The 27,771-nt window shown below is 48.7% G+C and overlaps 1 protein-coding gene across 2 annotated transcripts in view; it reads right to left on the bottom strand.

Annotated features, from left to right (window-relative positions):
- Positions 1-27,771, bottom strand: part of LOC135905686 (A-type potassium channel modulatory protein KCNIP1-like) — a 348,523-nt gene that overhangs the window by 205,438 nt on the left and 115,314 nt on the right. For both annotated transcript variants that reach the window (XM_065436651.1, XM_070521905.1), the window contains exon 2: positions 253-6,114. In XM_065436651.1, coding sequence (XP_065292723.1) covers positions 253-397 — 145 coding nt within the window. In that variant the 5' untranslated portion in view covers positions 398-6,114. The remainder of the gene's footprint in view (positions 1-252; positions 6,115-27,771) is intronic.

The following is a 27,771-nucleotide window of genomic DNA, read 5'->3' as shown; positions in this document are numbered from 1 at the left end:
CCAGAACTTTCCTGATGTCGAAATTACGTCTGTAATTGTGCTCAACGAGTAGGTATACAGCATAGGAAAGAGATGGTTTGATCACAGGCTTGCTGCTCACTCATCATACCCGCACGATGCGACGGCCTCTACAAATGTCTCCCGCAAATCACGCGCGGAACATAGGGGGGGGGGGGGAGGAAGAGTACGCACAACTTCGGCTCCATCCACAGAGAAACAAAAATGGCGGCTGCGCCAGTTTGCGCCACTCACCGAAGCGCATGTCCGTCCACGCCTTGCGCAGCATCCTGGCGATCCGGTGGTAGGCCCTGAGCACGGACGCCGTCACGCCCATGGTCAGGTAGGCTGGCCCCAGATCTCCGGCGACGCTCTCTTCCTCTTCGTCCTCGTCGGACATTGGCCACGCCCCGAGGGACTCGCGCCGACGTCCTCCCCCCGGGGTCGTCGTCCCTGCTGCGCCCGCCGCGCCCGACCTGCCGTCTCAGCGGAGCCGCTGGCCCGGGTTGAGTGCTCGTCTGCCGACCGGATCGCGCGCGGAGGACCTTCCCGTCACTGTCTCGCTTGGCCCTAAGCCTTGCACCCTCACCCTTTTGCTGGACCTGTCTGACTGCGAATGCCTCCCAGGGATTCTCCCAACTGCGACGTTGACTGCACCGTTACTCCGATCTCGCACCTTTCGTCGACCTATCGGGCTCTTAGGGCTGACTCTTCTCTGGACCACACACACCCACCGAGCTTCTTGTTTATGCTTTCACTATGGTCTGCCTTTCCTGGACCTATCTGACACTGAGAACCGACTCGCTCCTGGGGATATACGCTACTGCTCTTTTGGCGTGGCTTTATTACTGATCGCGTTTTAACCTGGACCTGGCCTTTCCTTAATCTTACATATATCTCTAGCTCCTGTAGCGGAACCTGCCAGAAGTTATGTGACCCCAACCTAACCTAAAACGTTGCGTTTTATTTCGACCTTTTCTTGCAGATCCTTATTCAAGCTTCTTAGAAAGTGCTTCACTTATTCTACCCTCTTTCAAATCCCGTGGCGGACCCTTCGTTAAACTTTGATGAGAGTTCGATAAGCCTGTGGTACAACCTTCCGCTGTCCCTCGTAGAGGTATCGCCGAAGAGCGTTTAACGCAGTGTCAGTAAGCTATGCTAGGAATTCATCTACATTTCCAGGAACTGCGGTTACCGACGCTTGCAGAATTGCTATTTTTTTCTTTTTTCTGCTCTTAGCTCTCCGTCGTCGCACACTCTGCAATTTTACGGTCTGGAATCACGTTTCTTTTTTTTTCTGGCTTCAGTACTTGCTTTTTTCCGGAGCTCTTCTACACCTACTGCGACTTGATTTCGATCTTCTCGGAATCGTACCTCCTCCTTTTCGAGTTCGACCTATAGGCCAGAAGCGTGCGGCTATCCACGCCACGTCAGGGTTACAACAAACCCCCGGATGGTACCGTCACCGTTCACTCGGTACCATCGTCACCACCACGCGCACCAATCACCGCACCATCACCTCCAAGACTTGAATTCGCCGGCACGCACACACTCGCACCACACACCGGCACACTCACTGGGGGAAACAACACCCTCTTTGGAGGGGGGGGGGTGACTTCCGCGTAGACGTCAAACCTCACTCGTCGATTCCGAGACCACTATGTGACGCCACGTGGTGTCGGTGTTCCGATGGACCGATGCGCGCCCACAGATGTGACACTGCCGTGACACTGATGTGACACGAGTGACACTGCCGGTGACACACGATCGCGAGCACTGCGCACGCGTAGAGCTGTTTTCTCATCACTCGGACGGCAGGCAACGTCTCCTTGGCTAGGAGAATTCGCGCCTTCTCGGCGGCGAGTCTTCTTCACGGGTTTATCAGTTGCGAAGGTGAGTCACACTGTCTGTTCTTTCCTACATCGAGGCTTATCGATGATTAGTAGATCTGTTTTCGTGTCCCTTCCGCATCTCTAGGACTGCCTTGCTTTTTGTCAAACCCCGCAAGAGACTGCAAGTCTCCAAATCCAAAGCTGATACGATAGCTCGAAAGAAGCGGAGTGTTCTGCAATGTTTCCAGGCGCCTCACAAACGGGTCACCGCACTGGTATGCTCCTTCGTCGTTAGCAAAGGAATCTCGCGGGGATGTTTCCTATGAATCGTGTATTCTGCACTTCGCAACATGCATAAATAAACATATGACTAAATCATCCGAAAACTGAAAGCCGTGGTCACGGAAAATAACATCCAAGGTCGACCGCGGACGTCGAGCTTACCACGGTGTCAGACCGTTCCGATCGAAAAAGATGGCATGCCGCCGAAAACAACGCCACCTTGGAAACAGTCGAATTGGAGTAAGACGATTTTGTTGCCAAGGAAAAAGATATGACGATGACGCACGACTAACTGCCGGTTCGGCGTAGGTGGTTGTGGTCTAAGTAGCACTGGAATACCCAACGCTCAAGCCTCAGGGTTTCGGGTATAAGAGGAACAAAACCCGTCAACTTCTAAGCGTTCTGCATTTCTTGGCAATTTGCAGCAAGACTTGCCACCACCTTGCAAGGGAGGAAAGAAAGAAAAGATACGTATAGCTAGCTACACCTTAAACGAGGATCGGTAACCAAGCCAATAGAAGACGAGTCCGATACGTGTGGGAAGTTCCGAATGCCGACGCCCTGCAAAAGTCAACAGCTTTGTCTGACACCTGGGTTATACGGGGACGTCTCCCTGCCTTGACTCGTGCGAAGGACTGATCGAGATGCCATCGGCTGCAACACATGGTCGGGTCATCGTCGTCGACAGAGGAGGATTCCGATGCAACGAGTCGCTTCCCTCTCCCTGCGACACCGGATCCCCCCCTCTCCACGCCGCTTTCAGAGTGGCGGCAGCATCTCGATGCCAGATTGCGACCGCTGCTACGCCGGCGAGTAATCGTTTTCCGCTCCCGACAAAAAAAAAACTGTCCCGGCTCGACGACAAACGCCGAAGCGAACGACCTGTGACATCAACAGAAGGGGGAACGAATCCCTTCGCCCACCCCAGGCGGCGCTGGCTGCTGGGGCTGTCTACGACCGATAGGCGGCGCCGCGTCGTTTGTCACGCCATTGCGTCCGCTCGGCTTAGTCGATGGTTCGCCGAGACACGCCGGAAAACAACGAAGACGTGCTACTCCCCTCGTCAGAAAGGCTTAGCGCTGTTGGGTTTCTCTTTGATTTTTTTTTACGTCGTCCGAGCGTTCGCGCGCGCTATACTCGTCTTCGTTGTGGGCTGCCGTCGGCTGCGGCTATTGTTGGATTGAACGGGGGGAAAATATACGGCAATTTATTGAAAATAGCTTTGTTGTCTGCGCGCTCCGTCCCTCTTTGTACTACAACGGGATCGACGCTGCGAATGAAATGTTACTGCTGGAAACGTCGTGCTGGAAAGTTTCTCGCAAGCCTGCCCGATTTCGAGCGAGCTATCACACGAAGAAAGAGCAAGACTCAACGGAATTGCGTCGTAGTTGTGACACGTCTTCCTCAAGTTGGGAGCTGACGTCTTCGCTTAGACTTCTGGACAGCTTCTTTAGAGACTGTCATTCAAGCATTGCCGAGCTAGCGGCCGCGACAATGACGTTATTTATAAACATAAGGCGATAGAGCGGCCTGCGACGTGTTCAAAATTTAACTCCTGTCACCGGACAAAGCGTGGGGAAATCGATTAGGTTTCAAGTTAAGGAATTATTGGATGCTTGTAAAAGCAACACTGCAATGGATAGGTTGGCAAACTATCAGCGCTTTCCTGTCCTGACAAGGCGTTCCAAATTTATTACTGTTCAATAACAGATGTCAAGATATTGTAGTTGCCTTACATCGAGATGTAGACGTAGAAACAGCCGAAGAAAGACGTCTTCGCTCGTCAGTAAAAGAAGCGAGAAAGAAAGAAACAGAATGTCAAAGTACAAGGCAGAGGAAATACAACAACCGTACCTGTAGTTTTTGTTTTTTTGTCTCTTCCTCCTCAAAGACGCAGAAGCAAAAAACTAACCCACGAAGTTCATTAAACTTTCAAGCCAGAACTTTCTAGTTCTCGTGTCTTCGCAATTGCCCAAGTCGTCGCACGGAGCCTAGCAGTTCACTTAAGCCAAAGCTTTCGCGACTTCTTTGCTAAGATTACCACCGCCTCCAAGGAATCGTCCCTTGTAGGATTTTGGCCACAGTAGCGCGAGTTTACAACTTGCGGGAACAAGAAGAATAAAAAATAAAAGAAACACAGGATTGCTTTGCCGTAGACTGACAGCTTGGCAGAACCGGACCGCGTTCCTGCACAAATGTTCGTCTAGAAAAAAAAGTAACTGAGCCAACGGAGTGACAAGTGCGTCGCCAATCGATGCGCGTTCAAAACTATATAGCTTCGTTGCGCAATGTTGCGGACTCGGTGTGGATTCGATATTACGAACCATTCGATATTACCCAAACTCCGGCTAGGTTTGTGAACCTATTTCTCACTCAGTGCAAAATTCAACGCAAAGGCTTTTTGAAACTCTAACGACGTTGCCGTTACAAGAACGAACATATCCCATTAGATCAACTTTTCTCCGGGTCCGCTTGACTGAAAACTAGACCATGTTCATAATTTAAGAAACGACGAGGTGGCAAGCGATGTCCTTTTTTTTCCTTCGTGTTTCTAACCTTGGTGACGTAGACGGAGGTCGGTAGGTTTCGCAACCATGAATTCTTTAGTAGCAATCTGTTAAAGTGGAGTCCAAGTACGACGACAACGTAGCAGAAAACTTCTAGTTCGGTCACTTCTATAGAGGTCGTCGAATATTACAACTAGTTGTCGCGAAAGCGCAGTGCGTTCTGCGACAGACTGGGAACACTTCCAAGGAAATTACTTTCGCACTGTATCGAGCACTGCCTGCGTTGTCACCACCGTGACTGTCTGCGTCACCAACAACGCTGCGGAGCAAAGGAGACAGAGCCACCTAGTGAACGACTCGTCAAATTTCAGAGGATTCGTGTTTTACGCAGGCTTATTCCTCCCCGAGAAACGGAACAGACGAGTCCAGCGACGTTTCTGAAAGGAACTGACAGAGCCACCTGGCGAATGACTCGTCTATTTCCATATAGCGCGCAGTTTCAGAGAAAACAGACGGATCCGACAAGGTTGACTGAGGGAACAGACGGCCGTCTGCTGTAGTGGCTGACTCACCGAGTCTGGTTCTGTGACATAAGGGGCCTACACGGAACACGCCGAAAGAAAAAGAGTACTTAGGAAGCAGAAGTGGACTTTGGAGAGGCGGCGAATCCACTGAGGCCGACACAGGAGGGAGACTCCGAGGAAGACTGCGAGGGCAGCGCGAAAGGTGCGTGGAGGTTCGGAATAACGCTCAGATGCGACGCGAATAAACGCCCGGCGTCGTCTGCTCGTCCTCGCTGCGGTAGACGGCTATGACGACACGCAAACGACGAGGAGTCTGCGGGACGCCTCTTCTCCTCCCCCGACACTCGAGTCGGTAGTCGTGCTGCGCAGTTCCAGCATCGCCGTTCCCGACGAAAGTCGAAGAGGAGGTTGACGCAACAGCAGAAGCAGAAGTGCGCCTACTCTCTGAAGCTTTGCTTCGCCGAATAATCTCGTTTCTGGAATACCGGAGTTTGCTTTGTTTGCTTTGTTCAACTTTGCTCGCCTGTTTGGTTTGTTCGACCAACTGCACCTACACGTATGCTCCGGGGAATGATGTGTGACTGTGTGTAAACACGACGTGTTCTATGCCACTGCCAAGCACGTCCTCCTCGTTGCCGGCGATGACGCTGAGAGGCGCTGGCGTCGCTGGCGTTTACCTACACCAGAAGCGAGGTGGAGAGGGTCCACCGAGAGTACGTTGGAGGCATGCCAAACATTGGTCTGGGAGTAGTATTTGTGTACTCTCTGCTCTTCTTTTTTTTATTTCTTCTTCTTCTTCTTCTCCTAAAGTTCGCCGAATCAGTCGATGTGTTTTCCTAGCGACAGCCGTGTTGCGTCCGAGTTTGTGATCCTCGCGACGGTTGGACAATGATCTCGTTCGATGCTCGTAGAACCGGCATTTGCATCAGGCGTGTGCTTGGCGCCGGGCCTTCCTTTCTGCAGTGTGCGGGCCTGCGATAAGATAAACAAGGTCGCATTAAGCAACAGGTCAATAAAGATTGCATTAAACTGCCCGAATGCGTATAGAGGGCATACTGGGCGCAATACAGAAAGAACGTAGCCGTCGAGAGTCAAAATAAACAGAACCTATATTCATCTCGCTTAGCGAAGTTGGGAGTGGGTGCAGCAGGCCTGTGATATTCTAGAAGTATTGAGCTTCAGAAGCCGGCACGAATGCATTTCAGCTTTCACATTGTGTGCACTGTGTGTGCTGCGCAATCTATATTTTCGGACTCTCTGCGAACGGCAGGGAATTATGCCAGTCGGAGGGAATATCCCATTCGCGGTCTGACCGTGTTGTAGCTTTTTTTGGACATTATAAATGCATAGAGACAAGCATAGACGCAGTACTGTTGTTTACTCCGCAAACACATGTATGCTATTTCTCATGTGGCTAACATAAAAAGCTTCAACTAGCCTCCATCTCGATGCCGAAATCTCTCTAACTCGTAACATTAATATTAAATATTTTAAAGCCTTTAGGCGAGTGTAGCTGTATATTAGTCGTGACGCTTGTATACTGAGGTGCACTCAGTCAAACAAAAAAAGTGTGTAAGTGAAAGCTCAGTACAGTTTAATGAACTACAACCGGACAGAATCATTTCTCATTCGTTAATTTGACTTCACTCAACTTAAAGCGTATTGACTACGATTTTATCTCATACAAGCTTTATGCTACACTGCAAAAGCACATAATTTCTATATAACCACGTTCAGTAGCACTATGTGAACATGGTCGCTTCATTTAGAATGTCGTGTCACCATATCGGATTGTTGGTTATGAATGAAACGAATAATACGAGTGTTTTCTTTTTTTCTTTTTCAGTAACATACCTTCGACATTCGTCAAACCATTTTTAACGAAGTTGCTGCAAGCGCATTTCGTTAAAGATGTAAAAAAGTGTAACACATCGAACGCTTTCGCCTTTGCACGCACCTTCCCCTTAAAGGCCAACTGCAAGAAAATTCATCTTCTGCTTTGGCTCGTAATTGTCAAATTGTCTCGAAACAGCGCCTATAGTTCGACCCACGGTTCGACGCACTGGCGCCGCCAACGTAACCAGACGCGGCCAACCAGGCCAACGCGCTCCGACGCCCACGGCGTCTAAAGGCGGAACCGCATGGCGCGATTTCAGGAGCGATTGACGCGCGGATGGTGGGACGCGCGCGTTATTTTGACGCGTGCCCAGCAGGATCCATCACGAAATCGCGCCGCCGCGTGTTGCTGCTCGGAGTAGAAAAAAAACGCGTCGCGCGCGCGCGTCCACCAATCAGAGTTCAGGTAAGTCACGTGGCATTTGGTCACGTGGCATTTCGGTTCTTTTTTTGCCACAAGATGGCCCTACTCTCTGCGCATCTCTAGTGTTCCTGCATATGCTCCCGCAGGGAGCAGAGTTGCGCATACCTTTTCCGGCGCCGCTCGCACACCTATTGGCCGAGCGAGAAAAATGACGTCAAATGATCCGCGCCGCTGCGAAGCCAACTTTACGGGCGCATCGCCGACTCATGCGGAACTCGTCGTTTCCGTCAGAGTGCCATCGCCATTGCACTCAGCGGACCGTCGATCGTGCGTTGAGAGGAGCAGCTGCGGGTTTCAGGTTTGGTATTCGACGATGTGAAGTCAAGGACCTTGGTGAAGTGATACGAAACACATCGTACTGGCACTTGTATTGTGCCAGTACGATGCCAAAAATGTGTTGTCAGACTCCAGTCTGCACTGTGTGAATAAATACTCTGCAAGTTTGCCATCTTGATGTGATTAGTGCAATAAAAATAACCTGTTGTTACACTTAATAGCTTTTCGCCTTTACATTTTCTTTGAATACTGTCCCCAAGGTTCCAAGAACCAGCACACTTGGCGTGCTGCCAGCAGCCGTTCATGCATTCCCTTGTATGAAATAAATTTGATCTAGAAGCTCTTGCATCTTGAATATTTTTCTACTTGCAGATTTGCTGCTACTATATAGCTGATTAGTCTGCGGTATGAATGAATCCTAAAAGTAAGCTTTGCTTAAAATGTGCGCATGTGAACATTTTGAAATGCGCTTAAATCTGTGTCTGCACCGCATGTATCGAAAACGTGCAGCTGTTGTGAACGATGGTTAGTGATAAATGACGCTCTGTTAACGGTCACTGACATAACTGCAGGCACGATAGCTCTCTTGGCGACGGTCATTAATCGGCTGGTTTCGGCAGCCAAAATGCGCTAAGTGTCCACTTACGTGTGTGAAGTTTTAAACACTCTTTAAAACATGTCTTGCTTTCTGACAATGATAAGACAACTACATATGCATGCTGAAAATCATTGCACCGCCTTTTGTGGCAACGTACTGCGCATTTGCGAGCGAACTTTAGAGCTGTTCGAGCCACGGGAGTATTTTATTTTGGGGAATTGAAGGCAGTCCTACCCCCTATTTGTACGTTCATGTGTGTGTTGTATATGCGTGTTTACATAGGTACATACAAAGTTTCGGTTGGTTGGAAGCCCACCCCTTCCGAATGCACGAATGACTCATTCGAGCGTAACCTGTATTAAGAAGTGCCCTTTGCTAAGCGCCTGCGAACAATTGGCGCTTGTAGCTCGCGACCACTAGAGAAAAAGGCGGAACACCGCGCGGCATTTGGCTCCTGCGCGCGCGAGGAGGGGCTTCGCTGCAGAGCTGGATCTCGACGGCGGACCTATGCGCAACTCTGCTCCCTGCGGGAGCATATACAGGAACACTACGCATCTCGACGGAACCTCCTTGGCGGAATTTTTTTTTCTCGGCAGAACTGGCGCGCGCGTAGAGGAAAACATGTGCTACCGTGATTTCGTTCGCGCATCGTGTTGGTTCGCGCATCGTGTTCAGCTAAAACGAACAAAGCAACCTTCAACGAGGCCCTAATAACTAAAGTGGAGAAGCGTCGCGTCTCATCGCTAATACTGGCAAGACAATTTGCTAATAATACCAGTGTATGGTGCTCGCTCTCTTCTCAACCAGGCAGCCCGCACCCATATGTACCTCCTGACCCGCATTTTTTCTTGCTTCAGTATCAGCATCCCCCTTAATAGTAGCAGTCGCCTCTTCTGCTCGGTAGTAAGCGGCCGACCCTTCTTTTCATATGTGAAGTTGTAAACAAGCAGCGGCTTCTCAGCATGCGGAAGGTACACAGTCGCAGTTTCGCACACAATATTGCTGCTTGAATTTAAGCTTGATAAGTACAATTCGGAAAGAAATGTCGCTCTCTAATTACACTCAGATTATTTTATTGTAGTGTTCTGTAAGTTTAAGGGCATATTATATATGCGGTAACAGAGACAATACATGTCGTTGAGAGTTATGTTGTCTCGCAACCCGGAAAACGCGGCGCGAAAGCGCCGCTCCTTTTTTTCGTACGGGTGCTCGCGCGTCGGCGGCAACGCGGGCGTTTGCCGCCCGTCGCGTTTTTCGCTCGCGAAAAACGCGCCATGCGGTTCCAGCTTAACGACGCGCGCCGTTAACGTCGGACAACGCGCCTTTACGATTGCGGCGCCGCGCGGCACTGCGCATGCGCGAGGAGGGTGCACCGTGCGTACAAATGCGCGGGCATAGAGTTTCTCACTATAACACCTAGAGGGTAGGTAATCTGGCGCCACCGTCTATGGGAGTTTCTTATGGGGGCACCGTGCCGTCATGGGAATGACGGTATATGTGTCTGCGAGGCTCGTGTTGGCTGGTGTTGTAAGAGGCTTCGTCTAAAACGTGGATATGGCTACGCAAATAACGCGTTCTCAAAGTAAAATCTTCATAAAATGTTTCCATTCACGCATATTACATCTTTACTCACCCACGATGCATGACCAAGCGAAGAAAAGCAAGAACAGACGACCAACTGTTTTAAAGCGAGCGCGAACTTTGTCGTCTGTCCTCCAACTTTAGCGGCCCGCTGATACTTTTTACGTAACTTGTAGTCGTACACACAATAATAAGTTCTCATAGTTAAACAAAACATGTTTTCGCGTAATAATAAAGCTAAGACAGCTTTTCACGTGCTGTTCTAGTAGAAAATGAATCATTGTGGCAGACGGAACGGTACTTGCCAAGCGCGTCTTCAAGGTGTCCTGTCTCTACGAGAACGATGCCAATCCGAATCCACAATATACCGGCATTCCCATGCATACCACAGCGCAGCAGCGCCAGATTTCCCTCTAGGTAATGTAGTGAGAAACTCTATGTGCGCGGGATAGACGGTCGATGCAGCGCGCTCGACATGGAGGTTGAGGAGAGTCGAGCCGCTGCAAGTCGGCGCAAAAGTCTGGAAAATTAACGAAGCATAACCGTAACTTTACGCTACGTACATCCTGGCATAGCTGAGCCAAGCCACTTCCCATTTTTCTGGCATATCTACACTGTCTGTACATATCTTCTGGCATATCTACACTGTCTGAAACTATGGTACTATACGCGGCCCAAAATTTCGCTCTACAGTTACAAGCAGGATGAGAATCAAGATGTACGACCAGGTATACGGAACACTCGAATCATGCAATGCCAGAACAATGCAGTGATAACGCATTCTATACCGAGTACGTATACGTATACTATATGACGTAATCGTCGCTATAGGGTTTTCCGCTTCGCAAGGTATGCGAACGAGCCCTCGCGAAATGAGCTCCGGAACGGGGAGCTAGGTTGCGAACACTTCCACACCACGACGCATACCGGAACCTAACTTACGCGCACGTACATTATACACGAAGCAGCGCGAAAAGTATGTCACTGTGAACGGTGTTATAAATACAGAATGGTAGAAGGACGTTAGCGAGGAAACGGCGAACGGCATTTCTGTTTGTGAGTACACGTGTTGCGTTATCAATGCGCTAGCACTGTGGTTCCCGTGATAAGCGGATTCCTATCTTTCCCAGTGCGGGAATTCTTTACGTGAACAAGTAGCGCCTCTAGCAGGCGTCAGCTGAAAGCAGACGTCGGGTGGACGTTTCTCGTGAATATTAAATCACGGAGCTAAGAGACTGGTATGTATAGTAAAGTTAATGGATTTCTCGCACCTAGTAACACATCACGCGTGCAGTGGCAGTTTCTTTCTTTCTCTCTTTCTTTCTTTCTTTCTTTCTTTCTTTCTTTCTTTCTTTCTTTCTTCCTTTCTTTCTTTCTTTCTTTCTTTCTTTCTTTTTTGTTTGCTTGCTCTCCTTCCTTCTTTTTTTTCTTTCTTTCTTTCCTTGAGCAAAAGGCGCATGCGATTTGAGCTATGGGAGTTCACGGTGACTGCCACATATTGCGCAGTAAAAGAAACAACATAATTCGCGAGCACAAGTAGTGCACGAAGTGAAACGCAGAAGTGGATATGTATCCCTTGCCAAGCTATCGCTGACGGCACCTCCCCACTTGCGGTGAAGCAACGATTTTTTTTTTCTGCCCGCAAAACCAACTTCACCGTGAAGTCGTACGTTGGAAGTGCATCAGGAGCGACTCTTCACTCCACCACACGGGTCGTGCCAACAGCTAATGTTTGATTGACATCCACCTCTTATCACGTCCGCTGCAGAAGGAAGGCCTTCCCCCGGCGATCTCCACATTGCCCTTGCCTTGAGTCTGCCGACTCCCACCTCATGCCTACAAATGTTTATTGCGATAGCAATCGACACTCCAGGCGCATTTCTGCCGTCGCCGTCGGCGTGAGGTTCCGTATGAAGCCCAAGGGCGATAAAACCGTCGCCGCGGGCCGTGTGCTGGATGTGCGAGCGAAAGCGTGCTAGAACGAGCCGGCGATCGCGGCTCAAGCAGGCGCACGCAAGGAAGGAAAGCGGGAAGGAAGCCCGCCGTCTTCCGTCGCGCGCAAGGCTTCGAGGCGAGGTTCAGGAGATGGGGGGATGCGTTCTATCGCGGGCGGCCAGAGCGTACGCGCGCGCCCGCCCAGGCCACTGTAGCTTGAAACCTATCCGCGACGTGTAGAGAGTACGCCACGCTCTGCGTTTCCGCGGCGCACTGCATGACCTGCCAAACTTCATTTCTTACTGTATCCCATCTAGCATGCGAGCACCAAGCGTTCGTCCTCTAATTCACGCTGCCATCATATCATTCGTCTCCCACTGCTCGTTGCGCGGTCACTGTCTCCTCGTCAAGTTTCTATCTTTACCTCCAAGTGTTATCGCCAAATCGAAACAGCCGGAACCTTAAGTAATAACGGTGTTCTCTCCGTTTCACGCAAGTTGCTGGGTCGCATTTCATTCTGGAGCGATAATGAAGGCCGCGGTCACTCATCGCAAGGACATACAGACAAACAAAATAAAGCTAGACCAGGACTTGACACCGCCAGCTCCCCAGCTACGCTACAGCAAACTTACGCCCAAACAATGAAACGTTCCTTTCCTTCGAGCGCTTCCTAACCTTACGTGAGGCCTCCTTACAGCGAAGGACCGATGGAGGATGCAAGCGTACTCTGAAAGCTCCCTTCACCCATCCTCACGTAAGGAGGGGTCGCCGCATGCCTGGGTTCGAGATCATCTCTTAAAATCTTTACGCGAACACCATTATTCTATGAAAAAATGTTGTATCGTCGCACAACCTTTAAATTGTAGAGCTAATATAGAGAAGCATGGACGCTTTCTTCTAGTTTTGTTTACTAAAGTTAAGAAAAAGTAGCACATTACAGTGCAAACCTTGATGTGCTCCATCAACGCTGGCACGCCGGCGTCGTGCAACGCCTAGCAACACCTAGCAACGCTTTCATTCCGCACGCGTGACGGAAACGAACATGCCTGGCAAGACGTACCGTGCTCGCGCTTCTCCGCAGGTGGGCGACAGCGCGCATGCGCAAACAAACATCACGTGGTTAAGCAGTGAGGTGAAGCGCTCGTTCAGGCCCAGGAGCGGAGTGGGGATGCATGAAGGTAGCTTTGGAGCTACCTTATGCTGAGGAAGCACCAAGGAAGCCTTCACCGAGGGCCCCTCAGTAAGGAAGCTTTCAGAGTGACGTAAGGTAGCCTCACCGCAATGAAGGCTTCCTTACTGAGGTAAGAAAGATTTCATTGTTTGGCCCTTAGATTGTGATGATTTGTGATGTTTCGACAGCTGAGAGCTCGTCCTTGCACAGTCTCATTCATCAAGGTTACGTTTCCATGTATACCCCGTATTTCTCACGTACTCTCGATTTCGTGTACACTGTACGCCTGCGCTTAACACACCTTCGCGCGTCTTCGGTTAGATACTTCAAAAGTGGGTGAAGTACGCCTATGATGCTATGAAGAAATGTTTTTTATTTTTTTATTATTTACAAATACTGCTTTCTCATGTCATTGAGACATTGCAGGAATGGTGCAGAAGGCTTCACACAGAACTATATTATTATGAAACGTACTTGATTACAAATTTGAGTGCAAAAATTAACACGGAAAACAATAGAGTATCATTCGGTAAATACATGATTAGGTAATTCTCGCACGAAATGATCAACAGACATCATACGCAATGTGCCATCTAAATCGTTCCATAGTTTGAATGTGAAAGGAAAGAAAATGGTAACTGATGGTGACGTCAAACATCTGTCTTCCAGTACAGCACTCAGTGATCTAACCATTAGACCACGATGGCACGCATGCTTCTCTCACGCCAAAGTCGCTCTTTGAAACAACTGGCTCTTGCGTCACGTGACAATTTATCGCATTCTTCCCTCGTCACATGTAGCGCTTTGAGAGGCTGCGTTAGATTGCACTGCCTTCGGGATAAGCAGGCATTTTTTCTGTTAGCCACCTCCAAAGTGGTTGAACTTCCCCCACAATGAAAAAAAGCAAGTCTCCTCCTCTGGAGCCACGGCAATCACCGCAAAGGCTTTATCGAGACACCATAGCAGCCTCAGAGTGGCTCGAGTATGGCGCACGAGATTCCGCGCACTCCCGAAACGGGAAGGAAAAGGGGAGTTGCGCGCGAAGCGACATCTTTTCGGGAAGCAATCGATAATCCTGGGACGACTTCCGCCCAAGCGCTCCCCTGCTCTTCCTGCTTCCACACCACTCCTTCAACCCTTGCCGCTCGTTCCTTACTTTCTCCTTGCGGCGCCTGGCAACGCTTTTCCCAACCGACTGTTGCACGCAATGGTGGCGCAAATAGGGAAGACCGACTGAGGTGCAAAATCAGGGAAGGGATCGCGGGGAACAGGAATTCAAAACAAAGGCGAGATGATCGGTTGAGTAGCGGACGGGAAAAAGCGATTGATTTGCACACAGTGTCGTACACAGTAGTGATGTTACAGGGAGGATGATACAGGCTGAAAAATGGGAAGCAATGGTAGAGAGAATGTGGTTTCGGGAAGGAAGATGGGTTGGTGGAAATTGAATGAAAAATACCCGCCGCCTCACCGACTGACACGAGTGTGGTGATGATGCGAACTCGAATGATATAGCGTGAAGGGAAAATTGGCAGCAATGGAGGAGAATTTTTTTTTACACAGGGAAAGCTGGTACGAGGAAAGCGAACGGGAAAAACAATCACCCCGCATTGCTTTCGTTACTGTTTGGAGCAGTGGTGGCGTGAAAGGGAATAATGCAAGCTGAGGGAGACTGAATGCGGGAGTGGGAGTAGTGTTTCGAAGGAAAATGGGTTCGGTAGATTAGGGAGAGGAGAGAGAAACGAGCAGATGGAAGGAGAGACGCAGAGTTCTTTTTCTATATGGCTGCTTGAATCGACTACACGATGGGGAACTAGGGATGATTGGGAGAATATCCAACGGAGGGAGGGTTCCTGTGGTGTGTACGGAAAGCAGATCGGGCGGGTGCTTTATCGATGTTAATTAAGGGCTTCGAAACAGGCTCGGGATAGAAAAGGCGACCGCAATCTCTGCGTCAACAAAGAGTTAGAGGAGGTGAGGGAAAGGGCGCCACGGCGTGCTTGGGAAGTTTGGGCCTCCTCACGATCGCGAGGTCGCACGGGGTTAAGAGGAAGTCGGGAGAGACGGGTCGGAGGACGCATAGATAATTAACCGGGCAGCGGGCCACAAATACCCCCGAATCGATAGTTGGGGTGCCTAATAGCACGCGCGCAGTGCATACACAGTTCGTCCGTCGGCCATGAACTCGGGCTTAGCTCAGACAAGAGAACGGGAAAATAGGGAGGATAGAGGAAGAGGCGAAAGAGATAAAATTGGGCAGTACCCCGATTTCCTAAAGAAACAATTATAGGGAAAGAAAGATGCGGGGCTTTGCTCTGCCTTAATGAAACAGCAGCACTGGGGGAGGCGGTTCAAATAATGTGGCCTGCGGCATATATGTCGTGTTGCATTTGCATGCGCACGTGCAACTTTACGATCTTGACAAGAGCACTGTCAGCGTTCTTAAGCTACCCTCTCACTTGAAGCTAGCGTCTCACTCTGGAGCCAGCTTTCCCGCAGCGCAGTGCAAGACAGCGATAGCTGGCGTGACGAGGACAATGACGGCACGACGTCAGAAATCACCGACTTTCTTCTTTATTGGCTATGAAATGTGGGAAGTTTGGCAACTAAAAGAAAACTATTCGAAGACTTTAGTAAAGAAAAACGAGGGAAAAGAAAGAAATTACAAAACGCTACCAAAGAAACTCCACAGCAAAATAGCAATGCACTATCGGAGTACCGCAATGGAAGACTGATCAGAACAGATTAAAAAAGGGCTACAAGAGTACAACAAAAACACAAGCGTGAGCTGGTCTTTGGAAATGAGAGAAAATTGGAAATAAACATAATTTAGGGTTCACATAGAATTGATCAAGTCACTGCCGACGAGAAAGTCCAGCCTAGGTTCGAGATCTGATCTGTTTGTTAGCGCAAGACCGGGGGCTATGACTTTTTTGTACAGAGAAATGATGTTTATCGAAAGCGGCGAATACGTAAAGTGCCTAAGTATCTCTCTCTGCTGATCATGTTCTGAGCATTCAATTTTAACGTGCTCAAAAGAGAGTGAGAGAGAGAGAATGAAGAGGAAAGGCAGGGAGGTTAATGCTCAAAAGAAGCTTGGTGAAGAACCCATGGTGAAGCTACTTAACGTACCCCAGTACTCTAGCACCAACTGCAAGCAGCGACAATCGGATGTTGGGCTACATTGGCCACCATTGGTGCAGCACTGGTCAACATTGGTGCAACATTGGTGAACATTGGTGCAACATTGGTCAACATTGGCCCCGCCTACGATTACTTTTGAGGGGCATACCCTGCCACTGCTGTCGTCTTTGACTTCACACATGACGACACGGTGGTGACAGATTTAGACCGCAGACAGAAGTCGGAAGTGCAGGAAGCGACGTTGCTGACAGCAACGGCTGCAAAAATGTTGGTCATACAGGGACAGTAGCTGGAAACAATCACGAAAGAAAACATAGACCAGCCTCCACGATTATATGGGGAGTTGGTAAGGATTGAGGTAAGCAATTGGGGACGACGCAATGAGGTACGGGAAGAATAATGATGGGTGTAACATTACGGGATAAGAACAGAGAAGATTGGGTGAGGGAACAAACGCGAGTTAGTGACATCTCAGTTCAAATCAAGAAAACCAAATGGGCGTGGGCAGGCATGTAGTGAGGAGTGAAGATAACCGATGGGTCATTAGGGGTTGCGGAATGGATTCCAAGAGAAGGGAAGCGTAGCAGGGGGCGGCAGAAAGTGGGCAGATGAGATTAAGAAGTTTGCAGGGACAACATGGCCACAATTAGCAAAAAACCGGGGTTGTTGGAGAGGCCTTTGCCCTGCAGTGGGCGTAGCCAGGATGATGATAATGATGATGATGATGATGATGATGATGATGATGATGATGATGATGATGATGATGATGATGATGATGATGAATCCTTACCAACTATCTCAGCTTTCTGTCGGTCTAAACGATTATATTCATGCTTCCAAACATCGTCAGTCCAGGCGCAAAGGTCAAAGGGACAGAATCTGCTGGTTGCGTCCACCCTTCGCGTCCCTTGAGGGTCGAAAGGTCGAAAGAACGATGCATTTTCGGGATACCTCATCATAAGCAACCCGAACAAAAAGCACAAGAACGTAATCTCAATGCCAAATCTGGCCGTACAGAGACATATCCGGGGAGGAATCAACGTTTCTCCGCGGGAACAAAGACGAGAGGGTAAGAGATAGCGCTTAGCTCTACGTATTTACGAAAGGCATGGCAGTGGGACTCCATCTGTTTCAATAAGCAGTCGGAGGAAAGCGAAAGCGAAATGAACTAGCAAATGCGGTCCACAACTGAGGAGGAGAAACAAAAAAAAAAAAGAATTTCGGCTGGTCGAGAAATGAAGAAAAATGACGCGCAGGCTCTTCGCATCGGGACAAGGACATTAAGCGAGTAGAGCGAGGCCTGCTTCGTTAAAACAAAAACAAAAATCTAAACTTCGTCAGCTTGTAATTTCCCAAGCCAAAAGCGCCCCACACAACAATAGGTGACAAAAAGTGAACATATCGCAGCCTCCGCAGATGCACGTACGTATACCTACTATATGACTCCCGTAGAAATGAGTCTCGCACGCGTGAATTTACTTGCTGATATATTACGTTCTTCATCTCGAAAGGTAAGCACATTGAAACACTCACACACATCCCCACGTCTCACACGTGATTTAATTTCCTTTTCAGTTTTTTTTTCTCCACTTATTTTTTCTAAGTCAAGGTAGCAGGCCATTGCACGACCGAGGATATTTAATCGACGGCTAACAAACGCAAGGTGTAGAACCCAGTATGATTATTTAAGCGACCCATCTTTTCAGTCCCCAAATGAACAAACCCAGGAGGTTCTTTTATTTTCGTTTTTTACAGGGACAAAAAAAAAACCGAAGGCAGTAGAGGTAGACCACCCAAGGAAATGGAGCGCATTCCACTGCACACGTGATTATTAACTCAGATTAATGGAATCCGAATACTAAAGCCTGGCTCTTTTCTCGTATGCAAATTTGTTCCAGCAAATTTCAGGGTGCAGGCTCGCTATCACTGCCGCAGTGACTTAATAGCTATGGGATGCATAATTTTTAGCTGGCGCTAGAAAAATCGTCATCTTCTTTAGATTATTGCTTTAAACGAACGAGCCGACTTGTATCTAAATTAATGAGGCTTTATCGGAAGCCAATCAGCATAGCGCCATTGTATCCGTATCCAACAGCTACATTTTAGAGAGGCATGCGTTCACTGCTGTAAATGAGTTTTTGGAGGCCAGTGGCAGTCGACCAATGGTAGAATGCAGAACTCGCGCGTCTCGTCCGATGAGAATGGCCATTCTGTTCTGCGTTTAAATTTCAGCTTTCGAAGCAGTGATACTTTTTTTCTCTTCCTCTCTTCATTGTGACGTCTCCTGTTTTAAGTATCGATGGTGTTTATGACATCTTAAGCTGTATTTCCTCCCCTCTTGTGCCACTCGTACTCTGGCTATGTGCTCTGCTTATATTTTTTTTAAACGCGTAATTCCTTTACCTTTGCGATGTTCTGCTACTTGCGAAATATTGCCAAGTTTCTCGCGCGAGAAAGAGATGCCGGGGCGATCTCTTGGTGCCAACGTCTCTTTGTTTAGTCACTTCAATGAAAATAATCGTTACTGACTCTTTTTTTAAGGGGATAGCTTCTGCGGAAATCGAAAGCAGGGACGTGTGCTCATGAAGGGCAAAGTTGGTATCACCCCGAATGTGTTACGAAACTACAAGCCACCCACGTGAGATGCTAAGGGAAGATAATGGTCTTTATCGGCCCTGGTCCTGGGAACGAACCCGGGACCACCGCCTGACAGGCAGAGTCACTCCACTAACTAAGCAGGGCGAAAGGCAAAAATAATCGACACTGCCACACAAGAACTCACCTCGAGCTGTCACATTCTAGCCTTCTAACTAGCTTGCTCACTAGAACTACTGCCCTGGCGTGTTGGTAGGTGCTGGGTGCGATACCAAAGCGCGGAGTAACTTTTCTTTAACTACGTATACTTCTTTTTGAGGAAACCGTACGAATTCTTTTGGCAGCACGGCACTAGTTTCACGCATACGCTACGGGGGTTCATGGCATCTAACATCCCGTAGAAACAACGGAGCTTGGAGATACGCCGAAGCGGAGAACTTCTGATTAACTTTTAAAATGTGGGGTTCTCTTTAAAGTGCGCCTATATCGAACTAAAGTGCGCCTATATCGAAGTACACGAGCGTTCTGCTCTTTTCCCACCCCCATTCCACGCCCATTGGAATGCGGTCGAGAGTCGAACCCAGGACCTCGTGTTCAGCATTAGGACACAACAGGACCTTAAGTCGATGCTCCACGGTATTTGCTGCACCACAGCCTAAGCGGTGAAAACAGGGTGTCTGTGTCAAGCTCGGTTTCAAGGCGTTTCTCTGGGACGCTGCGCCACATCGACCATCATCAATCATCGCTACACATAAAAAAAGCAAATGCTTGTAAACAAACACGCGTAGCAATGACATAATTGGAGCGGAGGACTTCGCTAACACTCACCTCCTTTCGTTGTGCGCCGCTTCGAACCACAACTTACGCGAAGTAAACTTTTGAAAGCTTGGTCACGCCTGTCAATCTTGCCAGATGAGAAAATTCACACCGGTGCAATTTCTCAAAACCTCTTTTTTTTTATTTTCTCGGACGGAATACGATAGCAGCGCCTCCGCAACTTCGCGATTTCACGCTCTGCAGGTTGACTAACGCATGCTTTTATTTCTTAAAGCGCGCTATACTGTACAGGAGACCACGAACGACAGTTAGGAAAAACACTAGTACAAAAGGACAAAGCTATTTAGGAAAAAAAGAAATAACATGGAAACGCTAATATAACCGCTTTCACAAAGTAAGATAAGTGAACTAGCCCTATCTATTACTCCTTTGCCGAACAGAGTTCTGCTTGCGACTGTGCCAAACTTCCGCGCTCGTATTGTGGGACTGCCTATGGGTTGCCTCCGAGATCGCAACGGCATAGCAGGGGCCATTGCGATCTCGGAGGCAACCCATAGGCAGTCCCACAATACGAGCGCGGAAGTTTTGTCACAGTCGCAAGCAGAACTCTGTTCGGCAAAGGAGTAATAGATAGGGCTAGTTCACTTATCTTAGTTTGTGAAAGCGGTTATATTAGCGTTTCCATGTTATTTCTTTATTTCCTAAATAGCTTTGTCCTTTTGTACTAGTGTTTTTCCTAACTGTCGTTCGTGGTCTCCTGTACAGTATAGCGCGCTTTCAGAAATAAAAGAAATCTTCCATTTTAATCCCAAATGAATACAAGTTTGTAACCGTGACGAATGTCACAAACACCTGAATCTAGTCAGAACTATATGTTTTACTATTATAACTTCCTATAACTTAGCGACATCTCTAACCACAACCCCATGGATTGTTGAGAGGGGGGACGGTGATTCCAAATTCATTCAATGAGGAATAATGTCGCGGCTGTAACAAAAAAAAAAGAACGTTACTGTAGATGTTGTTGTTGTTTCACTTTCCTTAAATTTTGAATATTGTTCTTCACCCCATTCTATACGCTCTTTCATTTCACTTTTAACAAACCAAGGTTCAGCTGCACACATTGCCAAAGTTCGTTCGAGAGTGCCCCATCTTCCCACACCCCCACAATTTCCAATCACACTCTTCATATGCTGCGCCTCTGTCCGAAAGCAATTTCCTACTTCAATCGACGACGTGTTTGTTTTCCCTGGTCAACCCTTGGTGTGGAGGGGGGTAGCAGCTAGGTAAACGTGGGCGCATTTATTCCAGGGTTCGCTAGCTGACACGTCAGCTGAGCCGCAAGAGCAGTGAGCAATACAGAAGAAAGCATACAGAGAATGGCGGGACAAGCACTGTCTAACAGCTGAAACCTTTAATGCGTGAGCATTGAGAGTGCCAAAGCGGAAAGAACTTATGCGTATATATATACATAAAGCGAGAGAAATGCGTTAGTCTCGCTGTTATTGAGTGTTTTTGAGTGTTATTGAGTGTTATTGAGTTTTTTTTTACTGTGAACAACAATAACAAAAAAAGACATAACACGCAATGAAGCACGATAACGACCGTGAGGCATCAGCGTGGGACCACTTAAACTGAAAAATACAAGCTTGATAACAGTGATAAAAAATTCAACTTCCTCCTTTTTTTTCAGCACCACAGCTGGTTGGCTAACACAGGTGCTTTTCCGTTTCTTTTCAACCTTTAAAGCTTCAACAACTTCACACGTGCGCTGGTCCTTGTGCCTAGCGATTACGGTGGTGCTACAAAAAGCCTGGCACGCATGCCCACACTGACGATAACGACTGGACGTAGGCGGGAGGTCGGTGGGCACCTTCGAAGGTGTTGCAAGGTGCGTGCTATCACGGATACGTTCCAGCTCGCCCGGCTCACCGTCCTTGTTCCGTGCTCGAACTCACGTTTTCTGTCTGTGGGCCGAGACTAACGTTTCGATTTCGTGAGGTTAAGGAGTTGGCGAAGCAGAACGCCTTGTCACCACGGGCATCTTCGTGAGCACTTGCCGCGTACAAAACGGCGACGTGGACCAAGCACCGCAAGAAATAAGGGTTTTCTCTCTCTGTATTGTCTTAGAGTGCCGCAAACACTAAACAAGGATGTGGATTGGCTCGCCAATTAATTAGGATTTATCGAAGCGCAATGACCCAAAGAGAAAGAGAGAGATAAATGCGAAAATGTTGACTATGATTTGTCTGAGAAGCTACCCTACACCTTGAGGGAGTGAAGGAGAGAATAGACGAGAGTTCGATAGGTGGAAGGGTGATGAACGAGGCACATATTGTGTTAGGGTCGGGCACTCAAGCCCGCTACTTTCGCGAACTGAAGAAGCGCACGTGGACCTTTCCAAACTGGTGATCGGTCAGGTCAGGTTACCAGGACCACAGCTTCGGTAAAAGGTCGATTGTCCGGCTCGTTCAAGGAACACTTCTGCAACAACAGAAGTTGTTGGGCCCACCACCGGCAGCTACTCTTCAAAGACCTGCACAGGTTGCTTTTGGAGGAGTTTGCTAGAATGCGTTTTCCGTTGCTTAATAGAATGCAGGTTTCTTATTATCCGAACGTCACAGATAACAACGAGTGCAGTTCGGGGGCCCCGATTGGTATATCATTTTTTTCTTTGTAACTGATGATTGACAAAAAGATTTGAAGTCATCTTATTGAGAAGCTTCCATTTATAGAAATTCATTTTTGCGATGATTCCTTGAAATGAAACGCTTGTCTCTGCGATAGGCAGATAAGAAGCACCTAGCAAACGCTGTCAAAGTCAGCACATAATCTTCAGGAGCTCGCGCAGGAACTTGGTTGTGTGGCTACTCGTGTTCCATGTTTGTTTTTGTGTGTGTGCTTAGTTTCTAGCTTACAAATCCTCCGCTCTCGTTAGGAGTGGACACTCTGTTATCGCAAAAGGGTAATCTACTAATGAGTTTAATCTAAAGAGCCCCTGAACCATCTCTGGTAATCCGAGAGACAATCGCATGCTTCTGTCAGGGCTTTATTCTGTTTCAGCTTTCCACGTCGTGACGTCAACAGGGTCGTTCATGTGACGTCACCAGGAAAAGAATGCTGTCGATTGGTCCACGAACGAGGGACATCAGTGGCGAGCCGTCTGCTATGGAACTGCTTCGCCGTGCGGTCACACGGCAGCTCTATTTAGTCGCTTCGCCTGCCTCAGTTTACTGTCGTGCACAATTGAACTGGTTTCACCTCGTGCAGTGTGCTTCGAACGGCGCGTGCTGCGGCAACCGACGGCAAAGAAATTGAAGATTACCGTGCACCCAATGTTCCCTGTCTAGCACGTGATATCTGCCACCTTCTCATTTGACTGGAGCCAAGCGCCCAGCAACAAGTCTTATCGAACTCCTTCTCCAGCAGAAAGTACCTACATACAGTAGCATAAGAAAAGAAAGGAATTCGACGCCTCCATCTTGTTCGAACCGTTCACGCAACATCGGCGCGTGAGTACATTATTGAGGCCCGTCTCGAGCGAACGTGCTCCGTTCTTGCACGCCCCCGGTTCCCTCGATTGAGTTTCCTTCGTTTGTGTATTTATTATTATTATAATTTCTCTTTTGCTCGACGGTCTTTACCAGCAAACTCCAAGACTGATGGATATTGAACTTCGCCGCATGATTGACTCACGTTCCTTCCATCCAAACGCGCCCGGATTTTGCGAGGAACGCTGGGAAACGACAGCGCCTGGTTCCGCTAGTTCGAACCTCGTAAGCTCGAGCGCAGAGATGCGAGATGAAGCAATTCGGCAAAACAGAAGAGAGAGAGAGAAAGAAACAATAACAAAACAAAGAAAAAGAAGACGTGAAGGAACCGGCACAGTACAAGGAGCTGGTGAAGAAAAAGGAGCAACTGTAATGGCAGAGCAAATGCTTCTGATAAGCTGAGCACTGCCCCGCTCTGACAAACGAAAAAGCGTGCACTGTTGGGTAGACGGTATACGGGGGGCACCGAGATAAAGATAAGGAAATCTTGTCGGGTTACGATGGTACGTGAACAGCACGTGTGTAAGCCGACAAAATACGTACGCTACTCCACCCCGGCAAAATGGCGTAGTGAAATGAAAGCACAAGTTGCGTCAGCCAACTTGAGAACAGAAGGACTCTCCGGCAATGTTCTCCTCTGATCGCCCTGCCCGCGACAACGACTGAATGGAAATGCTTTCAAGGCAGCTTTGTTATCTCACTATAGGTTGAGATAGCAGTACTCCCCCTTTGATTCTCTGGAATGTGCAGTCTGCTTTCGTAACCGAATGGCCGACGTTTGCCCTATAGCGAAACGTCTCTCGTATCAGTGGCTTCCCAGTGTGTCGGCTCTATTAACTGCGGATGCAGAAAATGTCCTCGGACTGCCTCGAGCCCCATTTTAAAAGCTAGAGGTTGTTGTACTTTTAGTGTGCATGTCAAAAGTAAGGATCGAGTCGTGTTTTAGTGCACAGCGAGCGTATCCCTGACCGGGTACTGTTCACGAAGAGGCGAGCCTGAAATCTCAGAAACATCTAGCACGGGAGAAAAAAAAACTGGCTGTGGCTTAGCTAAGGTTAAGCCCAGGATGCGAAGCATACTAGCCTTTATTTTACCGCGACAGCGTTTAGGAGCTCGTGTCGCAGAAAAGCCGGTGTCGTCGGCTCAGGCGTGCGGCGCTTGCTCAGGCGCACATTTCGTTGTCGCGCCGAACGCTGCGTTGCTCGACGCTCACCGCGTCCGATGCGGGGCGCGTAGTCGCTGCGCCGTAGCAAAGCCACCTAGAAACAGTCTCTGTAGCACGCCGCAACCTTCGCTTCTCATTCCAACGAGCAGCTCTGTCTCCAGGAGGCATCTCACCTCGTAAGTGTCTAGCAGAGGCAAGCGCAGCTGCTTATATACCCCCGCGACGCCGCGAGCGACGGTGTCAGTTGGAGCCCCGTTTCTCCTCTGTCGTGACGTCACGGTGTCACGTGGTCAGCATTGAAAGCGACGCCGCGAGCGACGGCGCGAGTTGGAGCCCCGTTTCTCCTCTGTCGTGACGTCACGGTGCCACGTGGTATTGAAGGCGACACCGCCGCGCCTGAGGAGCTGGGTTGAGCTCTCGTAATATGCTTCGCATAAAAAACAACGGTAATTATACGCGAGTCTATCTACCTATACTCTGCTGCAGCTTAAGAGTCCAGCGCAAGCCGCGCCCACAAAACCGCCATCCACCTTCCGTCTGCACCTCCTCACTCACAAATACAGTTCTAGAGGGACGCCGATATTGGAAAAACTAGGCACTTTCTCCGGAAGGGCGAAGAATCGAGACCAATGCTAAGATTGAGCGTTGCGCTGAAGCTCTTCGGTCAACGTTTTAACAATACGCGAGGGCGAAATGTTTGCCTGTCGCAGCAGGCGAGGAAGCTGTTCCTGCGGCGCATCATATTGGCAACGTAACATATTGGCAACATAACATATTATGCCAACATATCCTCGCATATTGCCAATAGATAACATATTGCCAATACAACATATTGGCAATAAAACATACTGGCAGCACAGCGTCTTGACAGCTACCATGCAGGCGTGTCACAACGCTGGCACAGTGAGTGTCGCCAGCGATCGTTGCGAGTGTCCCACTTTCATGGCGCATGAGATGAGACTGAGGAGGTTTGAAAACCTCCTCAGACGAGACCAAAGCAGAACCGTGGGAGTTTGGCAGATTCAAGATTGGTACTCGTTCCACGCGCAGGTACCTTCACAGAACGAACGCTAGTCAGGGCGGGCACACAACGCTCGTGCTGTCAGCGGAAAGTCGAACGCCGCCCTTGTTCCGCATTAACGAATACTGAAACCGTTATAGCGCTGTCGTCGTGCTGTCCTGGTATCGAAGGCTCATGCGCGGCCCCGCGCGTGGAGGATCAGAGTGGGTGTGTTCCAATGCTGGCTGGCATCGGAGACAGTCTACGTAGACAGCTAAGGAGACAGCCGGAGACAGCTTCGAGGCCAAGTAACGGAATGCGTTTCAAGCCATCTGGAAGACGCTTCTGCGACGTGACGCCCCCTCGCGGCGATAAAAAAAAGTTTGGAAAAGCACGCATCATTTCTGTATTTTAAGTATTTACGCCTGCGAACCCTTGGAAAACACGGTGTGACTTACATCAAGAGCGTAGCAAAGTGTGTCTCCGTTTTCTTGTGCGCAGACGACTTTCCCGTCGGGTTTCCAAGGGCCCTGCTCAGTCGCCATCTTTTTTGGACAGGAAAGTAGCCTGCATCGTTTTTGACTTCGATGCTGTCTTCGCGAAGCTGTCTTCGTGAGAATTGGAAGGAGACTTAAGAAGGCCGCTGTCCGCTTACCCGTCTACTTTGCCGTCTACGGCGAGTATTGTAACACAGCCAGTGTCTTCGGAGACCCGCAGTTTGTTTAGCTGCCAAAAACTACATAGTCTCACTGGCGAATTGCCACGCTACGCGTAATATCAGTTCATCCGGATCTATGGCAGCGCTCTGGCTACTGCAGCTAGTGTGCGCGTTTCCCGCCCCGGATGTTAGCGTTCCCTGCTGAAGAGCTGCGTGCATGCCACACCATTGTGCATATACCATGTTGTGCTCACATGAATTGCCATGGCTCGTCATATTCCACCTTTCTTTAAGCTTAACGCAATTTTCTCACGAGGAGGCAAAGTGCTGTCCTTGCGTATAGTCAGAAAGTGCACGCACTTCACATTATTTACGTTTTCTTCTGGATTTGTACAGACAATACCGTTTCGGCCGCTTCACTCGACCATCCACGCGTGAAAACGGCGGAGTGCATGCGGATTAGGTATTTTGCCATTCGTCCTCCCGTTACTCCTTTTCAGACTGGAGACTAAACACCGACCCTCCGAAATTTTCACTCGATATACGCACACTCCTGCAGTTACTCAGATGGGTGGATGCTGTGAACGTCCCCTTTGAAACGGGGCGGTGGGTTGCGCCTCCAAGCTCTTGTTATAACTCTGCCTAATGTCCTATGCTCTTTTTTAAAACACACACACACACACACGCACACGCACACACACACACACACACACACACACACACACACACCTTGAAATCAGTGACGTCACACTGACGTGCCGACGCTAGTTTTGGCGTGAAATATAAAACAGAAACGGCTTATTAGTGCCCAGTTATTATTCAACTTCTTTTTTTTTTCGCCGATTGAATGAATCAAGAGTTTTAAAAATACCGTTTATAATCTCAGCTGATCTATAGCAGCGGTTTAGTGTCCTCTTATAATCCCGCCTTTAGGAGTCAAATTATCGGATGCCGTCTCCCTGAAGAGAGCCATTGACATGCCACGTGTACAAGTCGACGACCTGACACACCGCGCGCTCTCAACAACATCTATTCTATTTTCGGCTTAATCGTGCAACGACCACGCTTTCCAATTTCAAAGCCTACTCTCTCTCTCTTCTCTTTCTCTCTCTCTGGTTACTTTTTCTTTCGTCTTTTTCTCTTTTTTTCTTGTTTTGTTTTGTTTTGGCTTGTGCCACGTGTCGGCCCATATTACAGCAGAACCACTAGCCAGGCTAGAATTACCAGTACTACTTACTTACTAACCAGCCGCTCTTCCTCCCTAACGAGCTTTATTGTGGCGACGCGTGTGCTGTACTTGATCGGGCCCTTGTAACGACGCCATTATGCATGCAGCGTGGAACCAAATGCACTGAGGAGAAGCGAATGGGGTGGCGTGTTGGGAGCCTAGTTTGTGAGAGCGTAGCAGCTAGTCCCAAGGGTTTACCGCTTCCGCCGATGCACGAAGAGTAAAAATTGGGGACTCAGGTGGAAACAACGTTTCTCAGGAGAATATCCCATTCTTCCCATTAATTGAGAAATATGGAATGCTGAGCCACAGAAAGGGCCAGCTATGCCAAAGTCTTAGCTAAGAAAAAATAACAGAACGAAAAAAAACGAGACACTGCAAAATGTCTCTAATGAAGTAACAAAGTGCTAAAAAATTAAGTCCATGGATGAAAGAGAAAAAAAGAAAATAAAAAAGCTGTTATACGTGTACAACCAAAGTATAATGAAGAAGTGGGCACGAAATCATAACGAACATTTAAAAAGTGCACACAACCACGATGCTCGCGAAGAATTCACAGTCATTGTTCAAGAGACATTCCCGTAGAGCCTTGAGAACTAATCCATTTTAGTTTCGGCTCAACCAGGATGC

The sequence above is a fragment of the Dermacentor albipictus genome, chromosome 7 (genome assembly GCF_038994185.2).
Source record: "Dermacentor albipictus isolate Rhodes 1998 colony chromosome 7, USDA_Dalb.pri_finalv2, whole genome shotgun sequence".
Taxonomy (NCBI): domain Eukaryota; kingdom Metazoa; phylum Arthropoda; class Arachnida; order Ixodida; family Ixodidae; genus Dermacentor; species Dermacentor albipictus.
Note: the sequence above shows the minus strand (reverse complement) of the source record. Positions and strands in the feature narration are given on the sequence as shown.